At 45.4% G+C, this 19,696-nt stretch overlaps 1 protein-coding gene across 1 annotated transcript in view; it reads left to right on the top strand.

The window, feature by feature from the left end:
* Positions 1–16,901, top strand: part of crtac1b (cartilage acidic protein 1b) — a 277,573-nt gene extending 260,672 nt beyond the window's left edge. Inside the window, exons 10-14 of the mRNA XM_048608690.1 lie at positions 1,309–1,409; positions 3,081–3,249; positions 10,228–10,370; positions 14,003–14,045; positions 16,598–16,901. Coding sequence (XP_048464647.1) covers positions 1,309–1,409; positions 3,081–3,249; positions 10,228–10,370; positions 14,003–14,045; positions 16,598–16,749 — 608 coding nt within the window. The 3' untranslated portion in view covers positions 16,750–16,901. The remainder of the gene's footprint in view (positions 1–1,308; positions 1,410–3,080; positions 3,250–10,227; positions 10,371–14,002; positions 14,046–16,597) is intronic.
* The last annotated feature ends 2,795 nt before the right edge of the window (positions 16,902–19,696 follow it).

The raw sequence follows: 19,696 nt of genomic DNA, 5'->3' as shown, positions 1-19,696 counted from the left end.
GGTTTGTGGGCTGCTTCTTCAGTATTGCGACCTGTTCTGGGTTCCAATAGTTTAGTGTTTACTTGCTCTCAGGTTGCGATTGCCACTGTCTAGGTCTGTATTTGTTGACTGTCTTGATTGCCCTTGAGGTGGTGATCATCTACCTTCGGCTGAGTGGCTTGCTAAGGGTGGGGGAGGTATGCATACAGTTGAGAGTCAGCCATTTTGCTGTGGGTCTGCTGCAGTCGTTGGTTGGACAGACTGGGTAAAGTCCCAAAATAGGGAGGTGATGGTCTACTGGTATTCTCACTGGACTGTTGTCCCAGAGACTCCCAGCCTCCCACCTAATGTTCTGGGGACCTGGGTTCGAATCCCACCATGGCAGTAGGTGGAATTTGAGGTCAATTTACAAAAAAAATCTGGAATTAAGACTGGAATGATGACCATGAATTGATTGTTGGAAAAACCCACCTAGTTCACTAATGTCCTTTAGAGAAGGAAACTGCCATCCTTACCTGGTCTGGCGTTCAAGGTGCATTGGATAATTATTTGGATAAAAATGTGCAAGAGTATGGGTGGGGGGTGGTATGGAGGCAGGAAACAGGAGATTGGCATGAAATAATTGTAAACCCAAAAAGTCAACTTTCCTGCTCCTCCAATGCTGCCTGACCTGCTGTGTCTCTCCAGCTCCACACCATGTTGACATGAGATAGTGATATTGGTTTGTAGACCTGATACAGGCTAAATGGCCAAAATGGCCAGCTTCTTACTCTGAGATGACACCATCTAGTCCTAAACTCTACCGCAAGGGGAAACAACCTCTCTGCACCTACCAGTTTCAAACCCCCTAACAATCTTGTATGTTTTAATAAGGTCACCTCTCATTCCTTTGTATTCCAATGGGTACAGGCTCCATCTGTTCAATCTGTTCTCATAGGACAGTCCCTCCATGCCAGGAATTGGTTTCTCTGGACTACTTCCGATGACAGATCTTTCTGTAGTTAAGGAGCCCGGAACTGTTCATACTGTCCTAGCTGTGGTCTTATAAATGTACTCCCTATTTTTGCACCCCATTCCATTTGTGATTAAAGCTGACATTGCCCTTGCCTTCCCTAATACCCACTTGACTTGAAGACCAATTCTTTGGTGATTAGGGCACTAACGATGGGTTTTGTTGTAATCCGGTAGGCTTATGATCCCTATTAACAATGCTAGTGTTTTATTCTAGCTTTATTCATTAGATTCAGTGGGATTTCAGCTCTTTTTACTGGATTGTTGTCTGTGGGATTCCGAACCCAGTGACAATACCACTACCCTCCTATTCCGCAGGTGCTGTCGCTACGGATTTTGACGGTGATGGAATGCTGGATCTCATCATTTCTCATGGGGAGTCCAGGGCTCAGCCCCTTTCTGTGTTTAAAGTAACCCAGGTATGTGTTTGGGCGGTGACTATTTACAGATCCCTACCCATGGCTATGGGCCAAGACTGCTGCAAAATGGGATTAGAATAGATGCATGTTTTTGATTGGCGCACACTCGATGGGCTGAAGGGACTTTTTTCTGTGCTGTAGACCTCGATGACCCACCCTTCACTACTTAACATGCCAGGCCAATCTCATTGCCCACCTCCTCCCATGACATGGAAAGACCCCTGGCTAAGACTGGCGCTGGAGTGGAGGAATATCGAGAGAGGCTGCTAGTTTCTTCGATCGCTGTAGGCCAGCCTCTTCCGACAAAAGTCCTGATCAGGTCTCTGGTGGAGGGCAGAGCTTTCTGAAGTTGGAACATGAGGCCAGTCCCCTTGGTTAGCTGTGATTCACCGCAGTGTCCATGCAGCTGGCCAGGCGAGTGATGAGGTTAGGATTGACATTGCTCCCAACCCTCCTAAACCCTTCCCTCACCTACCCACTCATTAACAAGGGAGCAGCGGAGGGATGTCTACTGCTGGGAATAACCCAGTATCTCCCCCTCTCCGCTGCCCGCCTATCATTCCTCTCCCTCTCTCAACAAAGCCAATAAATCCCTGGAAATCACAGAATTATGGAGTAGGAACCATTCAGGCACTGATTCCTGAGGTTTACCCCACTGGGGGAAAATGGTCATTGTCTGGGGTGGAAAGCCAACGGGCAAAGGTGGAGAAGATTGTCTATTTTGTGCCTTTGGTTACGGATCATGCTGGTAATAGCACTTTCAGTCTGAATCCATCCTCCACTCAGACCCATATTGAAATGGCTGCATTAGGTTAACAGAGAAAGTACAACAGAAACAGGCCATTCTGCCCACAGAGTCCATGTCAGTATCCATGACCCACTCAAGCATCCTACTTCCCCTCAGCTGAATCTACCACAGTGACCCTGTATTCCCTTCTCCCTCATATTCTTCTGCAGCTTCTCCTCAGATGTATCAACACCATTCTGTCCATTCTCCCTGTGCCAGTGAGCTCTGTCTGAGCAACAGCCAGATATGGAACCCAGCTTCATCTCCACAGTGACAGTGTGAATCCATGCGGAAGGTTTCTGAGCTGGATACACTGGGGGTCCAGGAAATTCCTGGCCTGACCCAGCTGCGCAAACAGGAGCTGGGCAGTTCACACCTCATTCGCACCCTTCATTGACTGAATGGAGCCAATGAGAAGGAGCTGTGCCCTTCCAAAATTGATCTCCTCCCATGATGTCCCATGTGGAGAATGGTGATTCAGGAGGGAGTCATTGCTGAATGTGTCGACGATGAAAGCATAGGAAGAGGCAATGCAAAGAGGCCCATTCATCAGCCAATCACAGATAGCCAGTCTGCTTTGGGTCAGTTGAAGGTTGCTGTAGGAACTCATTAGGGCATGTGGCTAGACTGGTCTAAAAATGTCTGAAAATTGGAAGCCAACCAGCCATAAGTCTAGTTAACACTTGAGTGGGTGACCGTTTGGGAACACTGGTTAGGTGTGGTACAGTGGTAGTGCCCCTACCTCAGGTCCACATCAGTTTCTGACAACATGTCCAGACAGAAAATACTGAAAGGATTAGTCCAGGAGGATCACTGATTGGTATCAAATTAAAGCGTGGAGGAGCTCAGTGTGTCACTGGTTTTGTTCTGGATTCTTTTCAAAGGGCTCTGACAACAATTGGCTGAGGGTCATTCCTCGGACCCGGTTTGGTGCATTTGCCCGTGGGGCAAAGGTGGTGCTGTACACACGGAGAACTGGACCTCACCTCCGCATTGTCGATGGAGGCTCTGGGTACCTCTGTGAAATGGAGCCAGTGGCACACTTTGGATTGGGTACGTAGTGTCTAAAGGCAGATGGTGTTGCCTTGAGTTGTTCAGTTGTTAAAGTCAGTGGGTTCCTGCTGGGTGGGGTGGGGCACTGAGGTATCAAAGTTGGGGTCTGCTGGAGTCCTCCAGAACACACTGTTGGCACTCCACAACTTCCTGTTGGCATGGTGTTCTGATCTTTAGCATCTTTCAAGGTTGGCATAGGTCAGTGAGACCACTAGTGGTGCCATTAATAAGTGGTGCTAGGTCTCAAACTGTAAGAGCTTTCACTTTTTAGGGTTCGGTTTGGATCCAAGGGGATTCAGAGACTGACACCATGAGGGAGGCAAAGGTTAAGGAGTGGGGCTATCTGTGTTGCTCATTGATGCAGACTTAACGGACCGGATATCTACCTTCTTTCATATTCAATACATCTTTTGTTTAAGTTCTTTCATCAGATGTGGTCATTTCTAGCTGGGTCAGCATTTATTACCCATCCCCAGTTGCTCTTGTGAAGGAGGTGGTGAGCTGCCTTCATGAACCACTGCAGGCCACATGCTATAGGTGGACCCACAAAGCCCTTAGGGAGGGGATTCCAGAATTTTGAATTCTGCCCCTGCTGCAGTAGGCACCATGGGGTGGCATGGTGGCTCAGTGGTTAGCACTGCTGCCTCACAGCACTAGGGGACCCAGGTTCGATTCCAGCCTCGGGTGACTGTCTGTGTTGCATTTGGACATTCTCCCTGTGTCTGTGTGTGTTTGCTCCAGAGTCCAAAGATGTGTAGGTTAGATGGATTGGCTGTGCTAAATTGTCCCATAGTGTGCAAGCTAGGTGGGTCAGCCATGGGAAATGCAGGGTTACAGGGATGTGGGTGGGGATTTAGGTCTGGGTGGGAATGTAGACTCAAGCTTGCATTGTCAAGAGTTTAGTGTGCCTTCTCTGTTCTTCCAGGTCATAAATGTCAAGGGTTTGGGACAAATTGTCAAGTAAATCTTCTCTTTAGCGCTTCATGTTTTCTGTAATTTTGTACAAACATCCTCATGGAAAATACCCACTTTTTCAGTGGAGAACAGTTTTTCACATTCCATGCTGCAAGGCTCAAGCTTTACTCCCTATTTGTAAATAATGTTACATTCTCCAGTAAGACACAGGTTGAATGTTTATTGCTCTGTTTTACATAGAGGAATCATCCATCTTATCCATAGAAGATGAATGAGATTGGGGGCAGCTAAAATTATTGATGTAAGTTTCATAAATCAATTTCACCCCCTCAGAAAAATCTGACAAGACCTTGTAAAAAGACAAAATTGAGGTATAAATTAATTTTATGAAGTACTAAATAACAGTAACAGACAGCCAGGCCTGTATTCTTTATTGCAGAAAATAAATGTGTGAAGTGCTGCTGAACATGGAGTAGGATTAGTCACTGCACCTAACGTAGGCCTCTGTGCATGCTTCTCTATATCTGGACTGTCTCTGCTTCAGAGGTTCTGCCTTCGTATTTTCTTGTGCACAGGATGCGAGTGTTGCTGGCTGGGTCAGCATTTATTGCCTGTCCCTAGTTCCCCTTGAGAAGGTGGTGGTGAGCTGCCTTCTTGAACTGCTGTAGTCCATGTGCTGTAGATAGACTCACAATGCCCTCAGAGAGGAAATTTTAGGCTTTTGACTCAGCGAAGATGAAGGATCAGCAATATATTTCCAAGTCAAGATGGTGAATGGCTTTGAGGGGAACCTGCAGGAGGTGGTATCCCCATGTATCTGCTGCCCTTGTCCTTCTAGATGAAAGCTGTTGTGGGTTTCGAAGGTGCTGTCTCAGGAATCTAGCAGAGATACCTAGGGATTCAGGCACATAATTCTTTGAAGTTTACATCACATACAGATAGGGTGGTAGAGAAGGCATTTAGCATGCTTGCCTTCATTGCTCAGAACTTTGCATATAAGAGTTGGGACGTTATGTTAAGGTTGTACAGGGTGTTGATGAGGCCTCTTCTGGAGTGCTGTGTCTCCCTGTTACAGGAAGGTTATTATTAAGCTAGAGAGTGTTCAGTAGAGATTTACCAGGATGTTGCCAGGAGTGGAGGGTTTGAGTTATAAGGAGAGGATAGATAGGTTGGGACTATTTTCACTGGAGCGTAGGAGGTTGAGAGGTGACTTTATAGAGGTTTATAAAATCATGATGGGTCTAGATAATGTGAATCCCTAGGGTGTGGGATTTCAAGACTAGGGGGCATATCTTTAAGGTGACAGGAGAACAATTATAAAAAAAAAGACATGAGGGGCAATTTTTTTAGGCAGAGAATGGTTCATGTGTGGGATGAACTTCCAGAGGAAGTGGTGGATGTGGATATAGTTGCAATGTTTAAAATACATTTGGATAAGTACATGAATAAGAAATGTTTGGAGGGCTATGGGCCAAGCACAGGCAGGTGGGACTAGTTTAGTTTGCAATTATGATTGACATGGACTGGTTAGACCCGAGGGTCTGTTTCCGTGCTGTATGAGTCTATCACTCTATGAATGGAACATAGGGACTTTTTTAAATTGTTCATGGTATATGGGTGTCACTGGCTGGGCCCAGCATTTATTACCTGGTTGCCCTTGAGAAGGTGGTGGTGAGCTGCCTTCTTGAACTGCTGCAGTCCATGTGCTGTAGGTTGACCCACAATGTCATTAGGGAGGGATTTTGACCCAGCGTCAGTGACGGAATGGCTGATATATTTCCACTCAAGGGATGGTGAGTGGTTTGGGGAGAACTTGCAGGGGTAGTGTTCCCATGTATCTGCTGCCCATGACCTCCTAGGTGTAAGTGATCATGGGTTTGGAAGGTGCTGTTGGAGGAACTTCTCTGAATTGTCCGTACCTCCTTGTTCTAAGCTCCAATGACCATGACCGGAAATCCCCTTCCTCCACCATCCTTCATGTGTCAAAATTAAGACTCTTCATTTGATTGTAAGATTCCAAAATCTCAGAAACCTTTGATTTCCTTAACTCTCTCAGTCCTTCTTTCACTCCACAGGTCTTGTAAATCCTCAAGCTTGCACTATCTAATTGTTCCTTAATTGGCTCAACCCAACAGTATGTTTCAATTCTTTTTAGCAGTTGGTAACAATCTCTTGCTAATGTGCTAGAAGATTAAGGATCCAAACTTCATTTCAGGTCTTGAACAAGGCCACTATAGGCTGATCCTTCAAAGGAAATTGACCAACAAGTGAGTCAAAGGTTATCGGAGGGCAGACAGCAGTGTGGAATGTGGCCACAATCAGATCAGACTTGATCTTATTGAATGGTGGAGCAGCCTTGAAGGGATGATGAATTCAGAATCTGACTAAAAAAAAAGAACTGAGGAGATAGTAAGAACTGCCGATGCTGGAGTCAGAGATACCACAGTGTGGAGCTGGAGGAATGCAGCAGGCCAGGCAGCATCAGAGGAGCAGGAAAGTTGACGTTTTGGGTCAGGACCCTTCTTCTGAAAATGGCTTTAGAAAAAACTGCGGATGCTGTTAATCGGGAAAAAAAACAGAAGTTGCTGGAAAAACTCAGCAGGTCAGGCAGCATCTGTGAAGAAAAATCAGAATTCTCTCCCTTTGGGCCCTATCCCCACCTATTGTTTACTGATCACCCCTATCTTCTGCATATATGCCAACATTTTCCTGGCTACTATCAGATCTGAGGAAGGGTCACCAGACCTGAAATGTTAACTCTGATTTTTCTTCACAGATGCTGCCAGACCTGCTGAGCTTTTCCAGCAACTTCTGTTTTTGTTCAGAATCTGACTTTGCAGTTTGAGAATTTGCATACAATGAAATATTGTAGCTATAAAAGACTGATGTTAGTAATGTGATTGTCAATTTGTCAGATAATCATTATAACCCAATCAGTTTAATAAAGTGCTTTAAGTTAGGAAAACTGCCATCCTTACCAGTCTGGCCTACGCCTGACTCCAATCCCAGATGGATTCATTGGCCTTGCAATTGCATTAATAACTGTTAGAAATGTTAAGAGTCATGGAATCTTACAGCTCAGAGTGCCATTCAGTCCACTGTGCCAAGTTATCAAGAGTCATAGAGATCTACAGCACAGATAAAGGCCATTCAGCCCATCGAGTTTTTGCTGATCAAAAAAACCCATCTAATTATTCTCATCCCATTTTCTGGCTCTTGGCCCATAGCCTTGAATGTCTTGGCAGCACATGTGCACAACTAAATACTTCTAAAATGTTACATAGGTTTCTGCCTCTACCATCCTTAAGGCAGTGAGTTCCAGATTCCTATCACCCTCACGTCCCCACTGCTCCTTATCTTAAAGACCATCACTTTGAAAGTACCTTCCAAACCCACAATCTCTAGATGGACCAGGGAAACAGCTGATTGAGTACACTTCCACCTACACGTCCCCTCCATGTCGGTCCCCCATGCTGACTTGGAACTATATCATTGCTCCTTCACTAATCGCCACTTGTCTGGATGGAGACAGATGCAACAACACTCAAGAAGCTTGATACCATCCAGAACAAAACAGCCCTCTTGATTCGCATCCCATCCACCATCGTAAACATTCTCTCCCTTTGACACTGACGCTCAGGAACAGCTGTGTACCATCTACAAAATGCAGGACACACCTTCCAAACCTGTGACCTCTACCAGCTAAAAAGGTGAAGGCAGCAGAGACATGGGAACTCTACCAAGTTCCCCTCCAAGCCACTCACCATCCTGACTTGGAAATATATCAGCATTCCCTTCACTGTCGCTGGGTCAAAATCCTGGAATTCCCACCCCAACAGCATTGTGTGTGTCCCTAACCAAATAGACAGCAGCGGTTCAAGAAGGCAGCGCACCAGCACCTCCTCAAGGCCAAGCAGGGATAGGCAAGCAACCAGCAATGCCCATATCCCAAACCAAATATTTAGAAGCAAAAATAATTGCCAGCTATGCCAATGATGCCAGCAGGCAGAGAATGAACAATTATAATCTCAGGTTGCTCTTTTAAGAGTTAGTCATTTGATGAGAGTGTTTTTCTTCCTGCACTGAAACAGCGCAGGACTAGACTGTCTATCCCGACTGAAAAACCAGTCAAGGGAAACAAATGCATTTTCTGACCTTCCATGCAGCATTTTAATAAAGGTGAGATTCCTAATTTTTGCCCTTCAAAAATATCTCACAAAACATCTGGGCTCGGAAAGGTTATTTTAATCAACGATGAGGTATTTCAAAGCTTGTTTGTGCACAGTGTGGACTTTAATCTGAACACACAAAAGCCATTTTCCACATGAATTAATCTGTAATGTTATGAGTTTAAGGAAGCCTTGTGATCATTTCGGGAGATTGGGATGTTCTGCCTGCTGTTGCATGCACGTTGCTGCCGTGAGTCAGTCAGAGGTGCGGGTGAACAGAGTGGAAGGGGGTGGGGAGGTCTGGCTTAGTGTGACAGGAGGACAACAGGCTCGTGCAAAGCCTTTGCAAACTGGGTCTCGCTTGGATAGATGGCGAGGGTGGGGAATGTAAATAGCGTCAGCAAAACAACATCTGGCTGTTGCCACTGAGCCGTGCAGCTCCAGGGAGACTTGGAGCTGTCAAATGTTAGCAAGGAAGTGATACGCTCCAAACCAAACAAGGCAAGCTATTGTTGGATGGAGAGGGAATGAGGTGAAGAGCCTGATCCGGAGTGTCTGTGCTCAATTGGGTATAAAGACCTTTCCTACTGGCACTCAGATGTTGGGAATTGGGCATCTGTTGGATGCCTTCCCCCCAATCTTATTGACATTATGTTAAAGCTGACATTCTTCCCCAAAAATAATTACCCTGTCCAAGAAATTCTGCTTCTTTAGGTTGACCTGTATCCTTGCATCTTTAGTTATGATTTTAACTATGCTTATCTCATTCAGGTTAAGCAACAGGTGACCCAGTGACTAGCACTGCTACCTCGCAGCGCCAGGGACCTGGGTTCAATTCCACCCTCAGGCAATTGTTTGTGTGGAGTTTGCACACAGATAGTCCAGGTGCTCTGGTTTCCTCCCCCAGTCCAAAGGTGTGCAGGCGGTGGATTAGCCACGGGAAATGCAGGGTGACAAGGGTGGGGTGGGAGGGTCAGGTTGGGCTGACTGGCCTGCTTCCACACTGTGTAGGGGTTCTATGAACACCTTGATTCTAACATTCAGGTTCCTCTGTGGCCTCACCCTTTATGATCGCTGTAATCTCCATCAGTCCATAACCCACCATGATCCCTACCCTCCACCAATTCCAGCCTCCTGTGTATCTCTGATTTTCGTCTCCCCGTCATTGGTAGCCGTGTCTGGGCCCTAAACTCAGGAATTCCCTTTCTAAATCTCTCTCTCTGTCCTTCTCTAAGACACTCCTTAAAATCAATGTCTTTGACTGAGCTCTTGATGATCTTCCCTAATAATTTCTCCTTCCATGACTCAATGTCACATTTGTCTAATGATTCATCCCAACAAATGTATTTGCTTCATGATGTTAGCAGCGCTGTAAACAGAAGCTGGTTTTTAGATATTGTCTAATTAACCTTTTCAGAGATGTTATTACACACCTCTGGACCAGGCAGGCTTCCGATTCCGAGGTAGGGACACTACCACTGCACCACAAGAGGGCCCCAGCCCTCTCTTCATAAAATCTTAATGATGATAGTAAACACGAGAATGGTTTGTCCCCTCTCTGCCAGTAATTAATCAAAAATCAGTATTTAAGGACTGAACAAGCACCTTCACAACAGTGTATGAATTGAAAATGCACAGCTGTCACTTTTAAAAAGGCAGTGGCGAGTCTGAACGTATGGCTTTTGTTGTGTCTGCACAAATTATCCCACTGTCGTAGTAGTTTTGAAGCTGGCTGTGTGCTTAACAGGCACAGGGTAACTCCACACCTGTATACAAGCCCTGTCCAACTTTGTGGCTCTGATCCCTTCAGGTTTATGTTCTGGAGAATTCGAAACGGTCAGTCTGAAAGTTAGGGCATGGGTACAATCTGCACTTACGTCTCCAATTCCAACAGGTAAGGACATTGCGACTCACCTGGAGGTGACCTGGCCTGGTGGGACATTCACCTCTCGTGCTATTGCCCCAGCTGAAATGAACTCCACGATGGAAATCCCATTCCCTGACCAGGACAGTCAGACCTTAAATCTGGAAATCGAGGTACATGAAGATTTCGAATGTCTGTGATCTACTTTAACTCTTTTTCTGTCTCTTTGCTGCCTTGCTCGGTGTGTGTTTCCATTTCACTCAATTTCTATAAAGTCATAGAGATGTACAGCATGGAAACAAACCCTTTGGTCCAATTTGTCCATGCCGACCAGATACCCTAAATTAATCTAGTCCCATTTTGCCAGCATTTGGCCCATATCGCTCTAAACCCTTCTTTTTCATGTATCCATCCAGATGCCTTTTAAATGTTGTAATTGTACCAGCCTCTACCACTTCCTCTGGCAGCTCATCCATACACACACCACCCTCTATGTGAAAATGTTGCCTCTTAGGTCCCTTTTAAATCTTTCCCCTTTCATCTTAAACCTAAGCCCTCAAGTTCTGGACTTCCCCACCCCTGGGGAAAAGACCTTGGCTAATCACCCTATCCGTGCCCCTCATGATTTTACAAACCTTGATAAGGTCACCCCTCAGCCTCCGATACTGCAGGGAAAATAGCCCCAGCATATTCAGCCTCTCCCTATAGGTCAAAACCTCCAACCCTGACAACATCCTTGTAAACCTTTTCTGAACCCTGTTGAGTTTCACAACATTCTTCCTATAGTAGGGAGACCAGAATTGAGCACAGTATTCAAATAGTGGTCTAACCAATGTCCTGTACAGCCACAACATGACCTCCCAACTCATACTCAATGCACTGACCAATAAAGGCAAGCATGCCAAACGCCTTCTTCACTATTCTAACTACTTGCCACACTATTTTCAAGGAACCATGAACCCGCGCTCCAAGGTCTCTTTGTTCAGTAACAGTCCCCAGGACCTTACCATTAAGTGTATAAGTCCTGCCCATATTTGCCTTTCCAAAATGCAGCACCTCACATTTATCTAAATTAAACTCCATTTGCCACTCCTCAGCCCATTGACCCTTCTGATCAAAATCCCATTGTACTCTGAGATAACCTTCTTTGATGTCCACTACACCTCCAATTTTGGTGTCATCTGCAAACTTACTAACCATACCTCCTATGTTCACATCGAAATCATTTATATAAATGACAAAAAGCAGTAGACCCAGTACTGATCCTTGTGGCACATCACTGGTCACAGGCCTCTAATCTGAAAAGCAACTTTCGGTCTCCTATCTTTGAGCCAGTTCTGTATCAAAATAGCTCGTTCTCCCTGTATTCCATGTGACCTAACCTTGTGAACTAGTTTACCATGAGGAACCTTGTCAAATGCATTACTGAAGTCCATAAAAATCATGTCTCCACCGCTCTGCCCTCATCAAACCTCTTTGTTACTCCTTCAGAAAACTCAATCAAGTTAGTGAGACATGATTTCCCACGCACAAAACCCTGTTGACTCTGCCTAATCAGTCTTTGCCTTTCCAAATACATGTAAATCCTGTCCCTCAGGAGCCCTTCCAACAACTTATCCAACATCAATGTCTGGCTCACCGGTCTATAGTTCTCTGGCTTTTCCTTGCCACCTTTCTTAAATAGTGGCACTAGATTGACCAACCTCCAGCCTTCTGGCACCTCACCTGTGGCTATCGATGATACAAATATCTCAGCAAGGGGCCCAGCAATCTCTTCCCCAGTTTCGCACAAAGTTCTAGGGTACAGCTGATCAGGTCCTGGGGATTTATCCACCTTTATGCGTTTTAAGACATCGAGCACCTCCTCTTCTGTAATATGGACATTCTCTCCTTCTGGTCCGTTTCATTTCTACCCTGTCTGTCCCTGAGTATTTCTCCATATCTCTACTCTTCCAGTTTGTATCTGTGTATCCTTCCCTCTTTAGTTTACTGCATTCCTATTCCTGTGCTCACTTTTAAAACATAGAATATAGAACAGTACAGCACAGTTTTGAAAGGTATTATGTAGGATATGGGATCGGTCAGATGTCTCCACCAGAAAATCTCTCAACCTCCATCAGAAGTCTCTGCACAACTTCATCAAAGATGTTGGCTCTCCATTTCCACAGTTGGCCCAAGATTTTTGACATTTTGGAAACCTTGAATGTTAGTGCTAGCAAAGATTTTTTTTTTCCTTTTTGTGATGGCAATTATCAAGGAACAGGGTAAAATTCATCCCTTGGTTTTGGTCAATTACATCCAATACAGACAAGTGCCATTGAGTGCCCCGATAGCCCAAATTGTCCCTTCTGAATGTTCTGGTCCTGATCGTTCCTGTTGGTTGATCGTTTCCAGGGATTTGACTGGGACTAACCAACACCTTTCACCGAATGTGTCCAATCAGCAGCAGGACTCTCTTTAATCTCTGCTCCTGGGATCAGCCAGATCTTCTGTGCTTTACACCAGATTTAGGCATCTGTGGAGACAAGGATATCTGTGAAAAGGGACAGTCAACACAATCCTTTCGGCTCACCCCAGGGGAAGCTGAATGACAGCAGCCTGTCCCATCCCCTGCAGTGTGGTTACCCCCTGCTCGCCTTCTCCACAAGACCTGCCTCTCACCCTCTCCTCCAACAGGTTCACACCACCCCCCCACCCCCTACCACCCTCCCCACAGGATGTGTTTAGACCCCCTCTCACCTCCCCTCATGCCATTGTTAAATGCAGCATAAAAGCAGTGGCTACTCATTGTGAAATCCAGCACACCTTAGACCTCAGTCCTGCTGCTTCTCATACACAGTCAGGAACCAGGAAATTTATGTTGCTCACTCTCAGAGAACTTAATCGAGAAATGGAACTTAATTGTGGTCAGCTGGTCCTTTAAGGAGCATGTGATAAGATGCAAGCATCAGGAAGCTCGAACTCTGAAGGTGAGAGAAGTTAATTGCAAACTTCCATCTCGCAACACTTCCCATAACCTCTTGGTGAAGTCCCTAGAGAGGGGCGCAATTGTATTCAAACCAATAACAGTGGCTCAAGAGAAATACCCATCACCACCTTCTCAGGGCAACTAGGTGGCCAATAATGGTCAGCCTTGACAGGGATTGAGAATAAATATATTGAAATGTTAGATAAATACTTTAAACATTTTTTTTCAGTATTATTTGCCCCATTTACTTCTTGTATTGCTGATGGTAAATCTGTCTGAAGTAGTTGTTTGTTTTACGGTTGTAAACCTTTTAAAAAACATTCTTTAAATCCTTGCTCTTCATCATTCATTGTTCGACAGATAGGGCAAATAGGAACTGACCAAGACCACATGGAGGACCAGCTTTGAGTCCCAACATTTTGGCTTCATCACTCCATCATTTCCCCTTCCTCACTGTGATTAGGGCAAGATGGCCATTAGTAAAGTAAGTGTAGTCCCCAAAGACTGCTCTCTTATGAGAGAGAGATGATCGGTGGTGGGCCACTGTGCCCCAGGCAAAGGGGAGAGGTTTAGAAAGCACAACTTCCATTGGTAACCTCAGCTGGTAGCAGGAATTGAACCTACACTGCTGCTGTTACTCTGCATCACAAACCAGCCATACAACTAATTGACCTATTTGCCTTTAACTCCCCCAACACCAGCACAACCAAGTTAGGGAACTTCAGAATCCAACCTCCTACCTCTGTGTCACACTGTTGGCCAGAATGATGAGTTAAGCCCACTAATTAACTACAGCAACTGCATAATGTGACTAAGTTCTGTATCTTTTCCATGCAGTGTGGGGAAGGCTTCACAGTTGACAGGAGTGGTCGCTGCACAGGTGAGTTGGTCTTCTGACTTCTTCTGTAATACTGTGTCAGCCCTTAGAAGCACATAGTCCTGTTTGTGGAGACCATTAGCAGCACTTTGTTGCACATTCCAAAACATCAAAAGCCCTGGAACAGCGCGATTAGTAAGCTCTGGTCCAGCGTGTAGGCTGTGAGCCTCAGACTGGCGTGTGGGCTGCGAGCCCCGAAACAGCATGGGCTGTGAGCCCTGGTACAGCACAGGGAAGCAGTCCTGGAGCAGTGTGCGGGCAGCGAGTGCCAGGCAGAGACTGGCGCAGGGGAAGCAGTCCTGGAATTTACCTTGGAGCAGCTACGTGCCGGTATGGAGCGGACTGGGGCTTGGAGTGGAGCGAGGGCAGCTGTTGGATTGGGGCCTAGTGCGGGCAGTCAGACCACATGAGGAGGCCCTGCACTGAGCTGTTACACTGTAATGTCTCTTTGAAATTTCCTACCCTACTGTAATGTCAACCCTTTAATGACATCCTATTTTTAACTTATTTTTCAACTTTGTAAGTAACTTTTATTCCTCTGCTGTATCCAAGAATTGTACCCAGATACTTGTACCTAAGATGTTGCCATAACAAGGCAGACATTGTAAAAGTTTTCTACGGTGCTTCTAAAGGGATATTCTATTCTAAGTCCATTGCTCAGGCCTGAAAGAAATGGGATGCCTGTGTATGTTCAGAGTTTTACATGGCTGTACGAATTAGAAGCGGGGGAGCTGTTTAAGAGATAGGTCCACAGTTTTCAACACTTGTACATAATCAGTGCAAATAGCATCTAATAATTGAGTTTTTTGAGAATGTTAATTACATGGTTTACAACAGTAGCAGTTTTTAACCAGATGAAATTTGACATGGAATTTGGTCAAATCATGCCGTTTCGGTTGATTCTTTAAAAAAATGTGCCAAGCGATATTATTCCCTCACCTCAACTCATCCTCCAGCATATCATCACCAGTGCATGACCATCTTTAGAGTGTAGAGAATGGGAATGTAGTAAAGGGGGGTAATTTGGACTGCACGTGCCCAGTGTTGGTGCATAGTAATGGCCTCACACTGGAGTTGGCTAATTGTTATCTTCAACAGTGACACTGTGTCATTTTGAAAAGGCTCGCCTACTGGATATTCAGATGTCAAAACACAGAAACGTAGAAAATAGGAGCAGGAATAGGCCATTCGGCTCTTTCAACCTGCTCCACCATTTATTATGATCATGGATGATCATTCAACTCAATAGCTGTTCCTTTTTTCCCCAATATCCTTTAGCCCCAAGTGCTATATCCAACTCCTTCTTGAAATCACTCAGTGTTTTGGCCTTGACTGCTTTCAATGGTATTGAATTCCACAGACTTATCACTGAATGGGTGAAGAAATTTCTCCTCACCTCAGCCATAAATGGCCTACCCCATAATCCTTAGACTGTGTCCCCTGGTTCTGGACTCTGCCCACCCCCAGACATCAGGAACGTCCTACCCTGACTCTTTCTGTTAGAATTTTATACATTTCAATGAAATTCCTCCCCCCTCCCCCTTATTCTTGCCCTCCCTCCCTCCCTGATTACCAGTTTCAGTCAGGGGCTATGCAGATACGTGAGCAATGGAATTGAAGACAGCCTGACAAAGGGAAGTATCACAGAGTTTCCTGTGGAACGTGGAAGGATAGAAGTGGTTCTCTGGGCTGATAGCCCAGGTCACTGTTGTTGTGGAAACCCCTTTTCTTTACAGTCACTCATGGGATGTAGGCATTTATTGCCCTTTCCTAGTCGCCCTTGAGAAGGTGGTGGTGAGCTGCCTTCTTGAACCACTGCAGTCCATGTGCTATTGGTGGACCCACAATGCCCTTAGGGAGGGAATTCCAGGATTTCCCTGATGAGTCTTCCACACAATTACCTTGAAAGTTACTTGTTGGAACAAGATTAACAAGCTCAGTGCCTATTTTCTATGCTTCAGCTGCAAAGATCTGACCTGATTCAGGGCTGGTGAAGTCATGTAGGCCTCACTTTATTACAGGAGGAGTGAATGGTGGGAAGTGCAGTCCAGTCAGGTGGGGCAATGTGGAGATCTTGCCTCTGTTAATGGCGGGTGCTCATTTGAAATATAAATTCCCAGAATCCCACCAGAATTGATCCAGAACCTAAGGATCAAGTGGGATTGGAAATTTGGCTTTCCTTAACCTCCTGGTCACGACAAGGCCCAAATAAATGGCAAATCTCTTGATGAAGGAGCAGTGTTCCAAAACCTTGTGGTTTCAAACAAACCTGTTGGACTATAATCTGGTGTTGTGTGACTTCTGACTTTCCCCAAATTGAATGAAAGGAATAAGCGTTAACAGTAAAAACAAGTGATGTTAAAAGACAGGAAACGACACCCTCCCCCCTCCCCACCAAAACCCCACAAGCTTAGTCCTCCTGGTTTTCCAGTTACAATGCGAAATGCTTTTCCATGGCTCTTGCACTTCAATCAAACATGTTTCAAGTTGTTTCTTCTTGTATTCTGCAGTGTTTGACCATTGCTATTTTACATACTTTCTCTCTAATTGTTCAGATGCTGATGAATGTGTGCAGTTTCCACTAATGTGCCCCAGGGAAAGGCCCATCTGTATCAACACTTACGGAGGCTACAAGTGTCGGCCGAACAGGAGATGCAGTCATGGTTATGAACCCAATGAAGATGGAACAGCTTGTGTGGGTCAGTGATCTGCCCCTGGCTAAATAGTCTTTTAACTCTTTAGCAATTCCATTTATTCAATGTTAAGCACTTCAGTGTAACTGAGCTGAATTTCAATCTTGTATCAATGTGTATCTTATGCAATTATTCATTAAAAAGAATGCTCTGTTCATCTGCTAAAGGAGAAAGGCCTTCATTCTCAGGACTGGCAACTTTACAGATATTTGTACGTCGATCGGAGACAGACATTAATGAAATATTCTACACTGGGAGACTCTTTTGGACACTGAAGGGATTGGAGATTACCTTCATCAACTCGCTGTTTTTTTTTACCAACTTAATCAGCCAATATCTATCTGCTCTCCAGTTTGCTATCTTTCTAACTCACCCACCACAGTTTAGCCTGACTCGCTCCTGTTTTCTTCTCCGAAGAATGTAACTTGTAGAAAAACCAGAAGGCCATTCAGCGGTTCAGAAAAGATTTACAAGGCTGTTGCTGGGACTGGAAGGCTTGAGCTATAAGCAGAGGCTGAATAGGCTGGGGTTATTTTCCCTGGAGTGTCGCAGGCTGAGGAGTGACATTATTAAAGGTTTATAAAATCATGAGGGGCATGGATAGGATGAATAGCCAAGGTCTTTTCCCCAGGGGAGGGGAATCCAAAACTAGAGGGCTTAGGTTTAAGGTGAGAGGGGAAAAATTTAAAAGGGACCTGAAGGAAAACTTTTACATGCAAAGGGTGATTTGTGTACGGAATGAACTGCCAGAAGAAGTGGTGGAATGTAGAACATAGAACATAGAACATTACAGCACAGTACAGGCCCTTCGGCCCTCGATGTTGCGCCGACCTGTGAAACCAATCTGAAGCCCATCTAACCTACACTATTCCATTATCATCCATATGTTTATCCAATGACCATTTAAATGCCCTTAAAGTTGGCGAGTCTACTTCTTTTGCAGGCAGGGCATTCCACGCCCTTACTACTCTCTGAGTAAAGAACCTACCTCTGACATCTGTCCTATATCTATCATCCTTCAATTTAAAGCTATGTCCCCTTGTGCTAGCCATCACCATCCGAGGAAAAAGGCTCCCACTGTCCACCCTATCTAATCCTCTGATCATCTTGTATGTCTCTATTAAGTCACCTCTTAACCTTCTTCTCTCTAACGAAAACAGCCTCAAGTCCCTCAGCCTTTCCTCATAAGACCTTCCCTCCATACCAGGCAACATCCTGGTAAATCTCCTCTGCACCCTTTCCAATGCTTCCACATCCTTCCTATAATGCGGTGACCAGAACTGTACGCAATACTCCAAGTGCGGCCGCACCAGAGTTTTGTACAGCTGCAACATGACCTCATGGCTCCACAACTCAATCCCTCTACCAATAAAACCTAACACACCATACGCCTTCTTAACAACCCTATCAACCTGGGTGGCAACTTTCAGTGATCTATGCACATGGACACCGAGATCTCTCTGCTCATCCACACTACCAAGAATCTTACCATTAGCCCAGTACTCTGTATTCCTGTTACTCCTTCCAAAGTGAATCACCTCACGCTTTTCCGCATTAAACTCCATTTGCCACCTCTCAGCCCAGCTCAGCAGCTTATCTATGTCCCTCTGTAACCTGCAACATCCGTCCGAACTATCCACAACTCCACCGACTTTGGTGTCATCCGCAAATTTACTAACCCATCCTTCTAAGCCCTCATCCAGGTCATTTATAAAAATGACAAACAGCAGTGGCCCCAAAACAGATCCTTGAGGTACACCACTAGTAACTGAACTCCAGGATGAACATTTCCCATCAACCACCACCCTCTGTCTTCTTACAGTTAGCCAATTTCTGATCCAAACCGCTAAATCACCCTCAATCCCATGCCTCCATATTTTCTGCAATAGCCTACCATGGGGAACCTTATCAAACGCTTTGTACACCACATGTACACCACATCAACCGCTTTACCCTCATCCGCCTGTTTGGTCACCTTCTCAAAGAACTCAATAAGGTTTGTGAGGCACGACCTACCCTTCACAAAACCGTGTACAATTACAAGATTTAAAAGGTATCTAGATAGGTATATGTATAGGAAATGTTTAGAGGGATATAGGCCAAATGCTAGCAAATGGGACTAGATTAATTTAGGGTATCTGGTCGGCATGGACGATTTGGACCGAAGGGTCTGTTTCTGTGCTGTACAACTCTATGACTGCATGACTGTTCTGCCATTCAGTAAGATCATGGCTGATTTTCTAACCAAACATAGCTTTCCTGTTCTAAAAAGTAAAGTCGCCATAGTTCTGTTCTCTCATTAGAGGGAGATGATTGGTGGTGGCTTAACTGGAGGGTCACTATGCCTCAGGCGAGGGGAAGAGGTTGAGAAGGAGAGTCCTTTATGGTAACCTCAGCCAGTGATGGGAATTGATCCCACGATGTTGGTGTCATGCTACGTTGCAAACCCACTAATTAGAATTAGGTTTATTGTCATGTGTACTCAAGTTACATAAAAACAGTGAAAAGTGTACAATGTCACCAACACACAGCGCGATCTTAGGTACAAAGTACCTAGGTACAAGCCTGAGGTACAAAAATCGAACAAAAAAAGGAGGAAACTTTTAATACATTACAGACATCCATAGTATAAGTTAACAAAATAAGAAATAAAGCTAAAATGATAGACATTACAGTCTTTCTATAAGGGATTCCACGTGGTCTGACCAGGCTCCACCGATTCCCAACCAGTAGCCATCCATCTTCACTCTGGGTCCCCATGGCTGCCATCCCCATTTCAGGTCGCTGTACCCCCCTACCCCTGCTCTGCTCCAGGCTGCTGGCTGTCCCCAGTTCCCTCTGGGCCCACTGGCCACCCCTGCTCTGCTCCAGGCCGCTGGCTATCCCCAGTTCCCTCTGGGCCCACTGGGCACCATCCCCACCCCAGGCCGCTGGCTGTCCCCAGTTCCCTCTGGGCCCACT

Source organism: Rhincodon typus, chromosome 20 (assembly GCF_021869965.1).
Source record: "Rhincodon typus isolate 14 chromosome 20, sRhiTyp1.1, whole genome shotgun sequence".
In the NCBI taxonomy this organism is placed as follows: Eukaryota; Metazoa; Chordata; class Chondrichthyes; order Orectolobiformes; family Rhincodontidae; genus Rhincodon; species Rhincodon typus.
The sequence above is the reverse complement of the archived record's forward strand: the minus strand, read 5'-3'. Positions and strand labels throughout refer to the sequence as shown.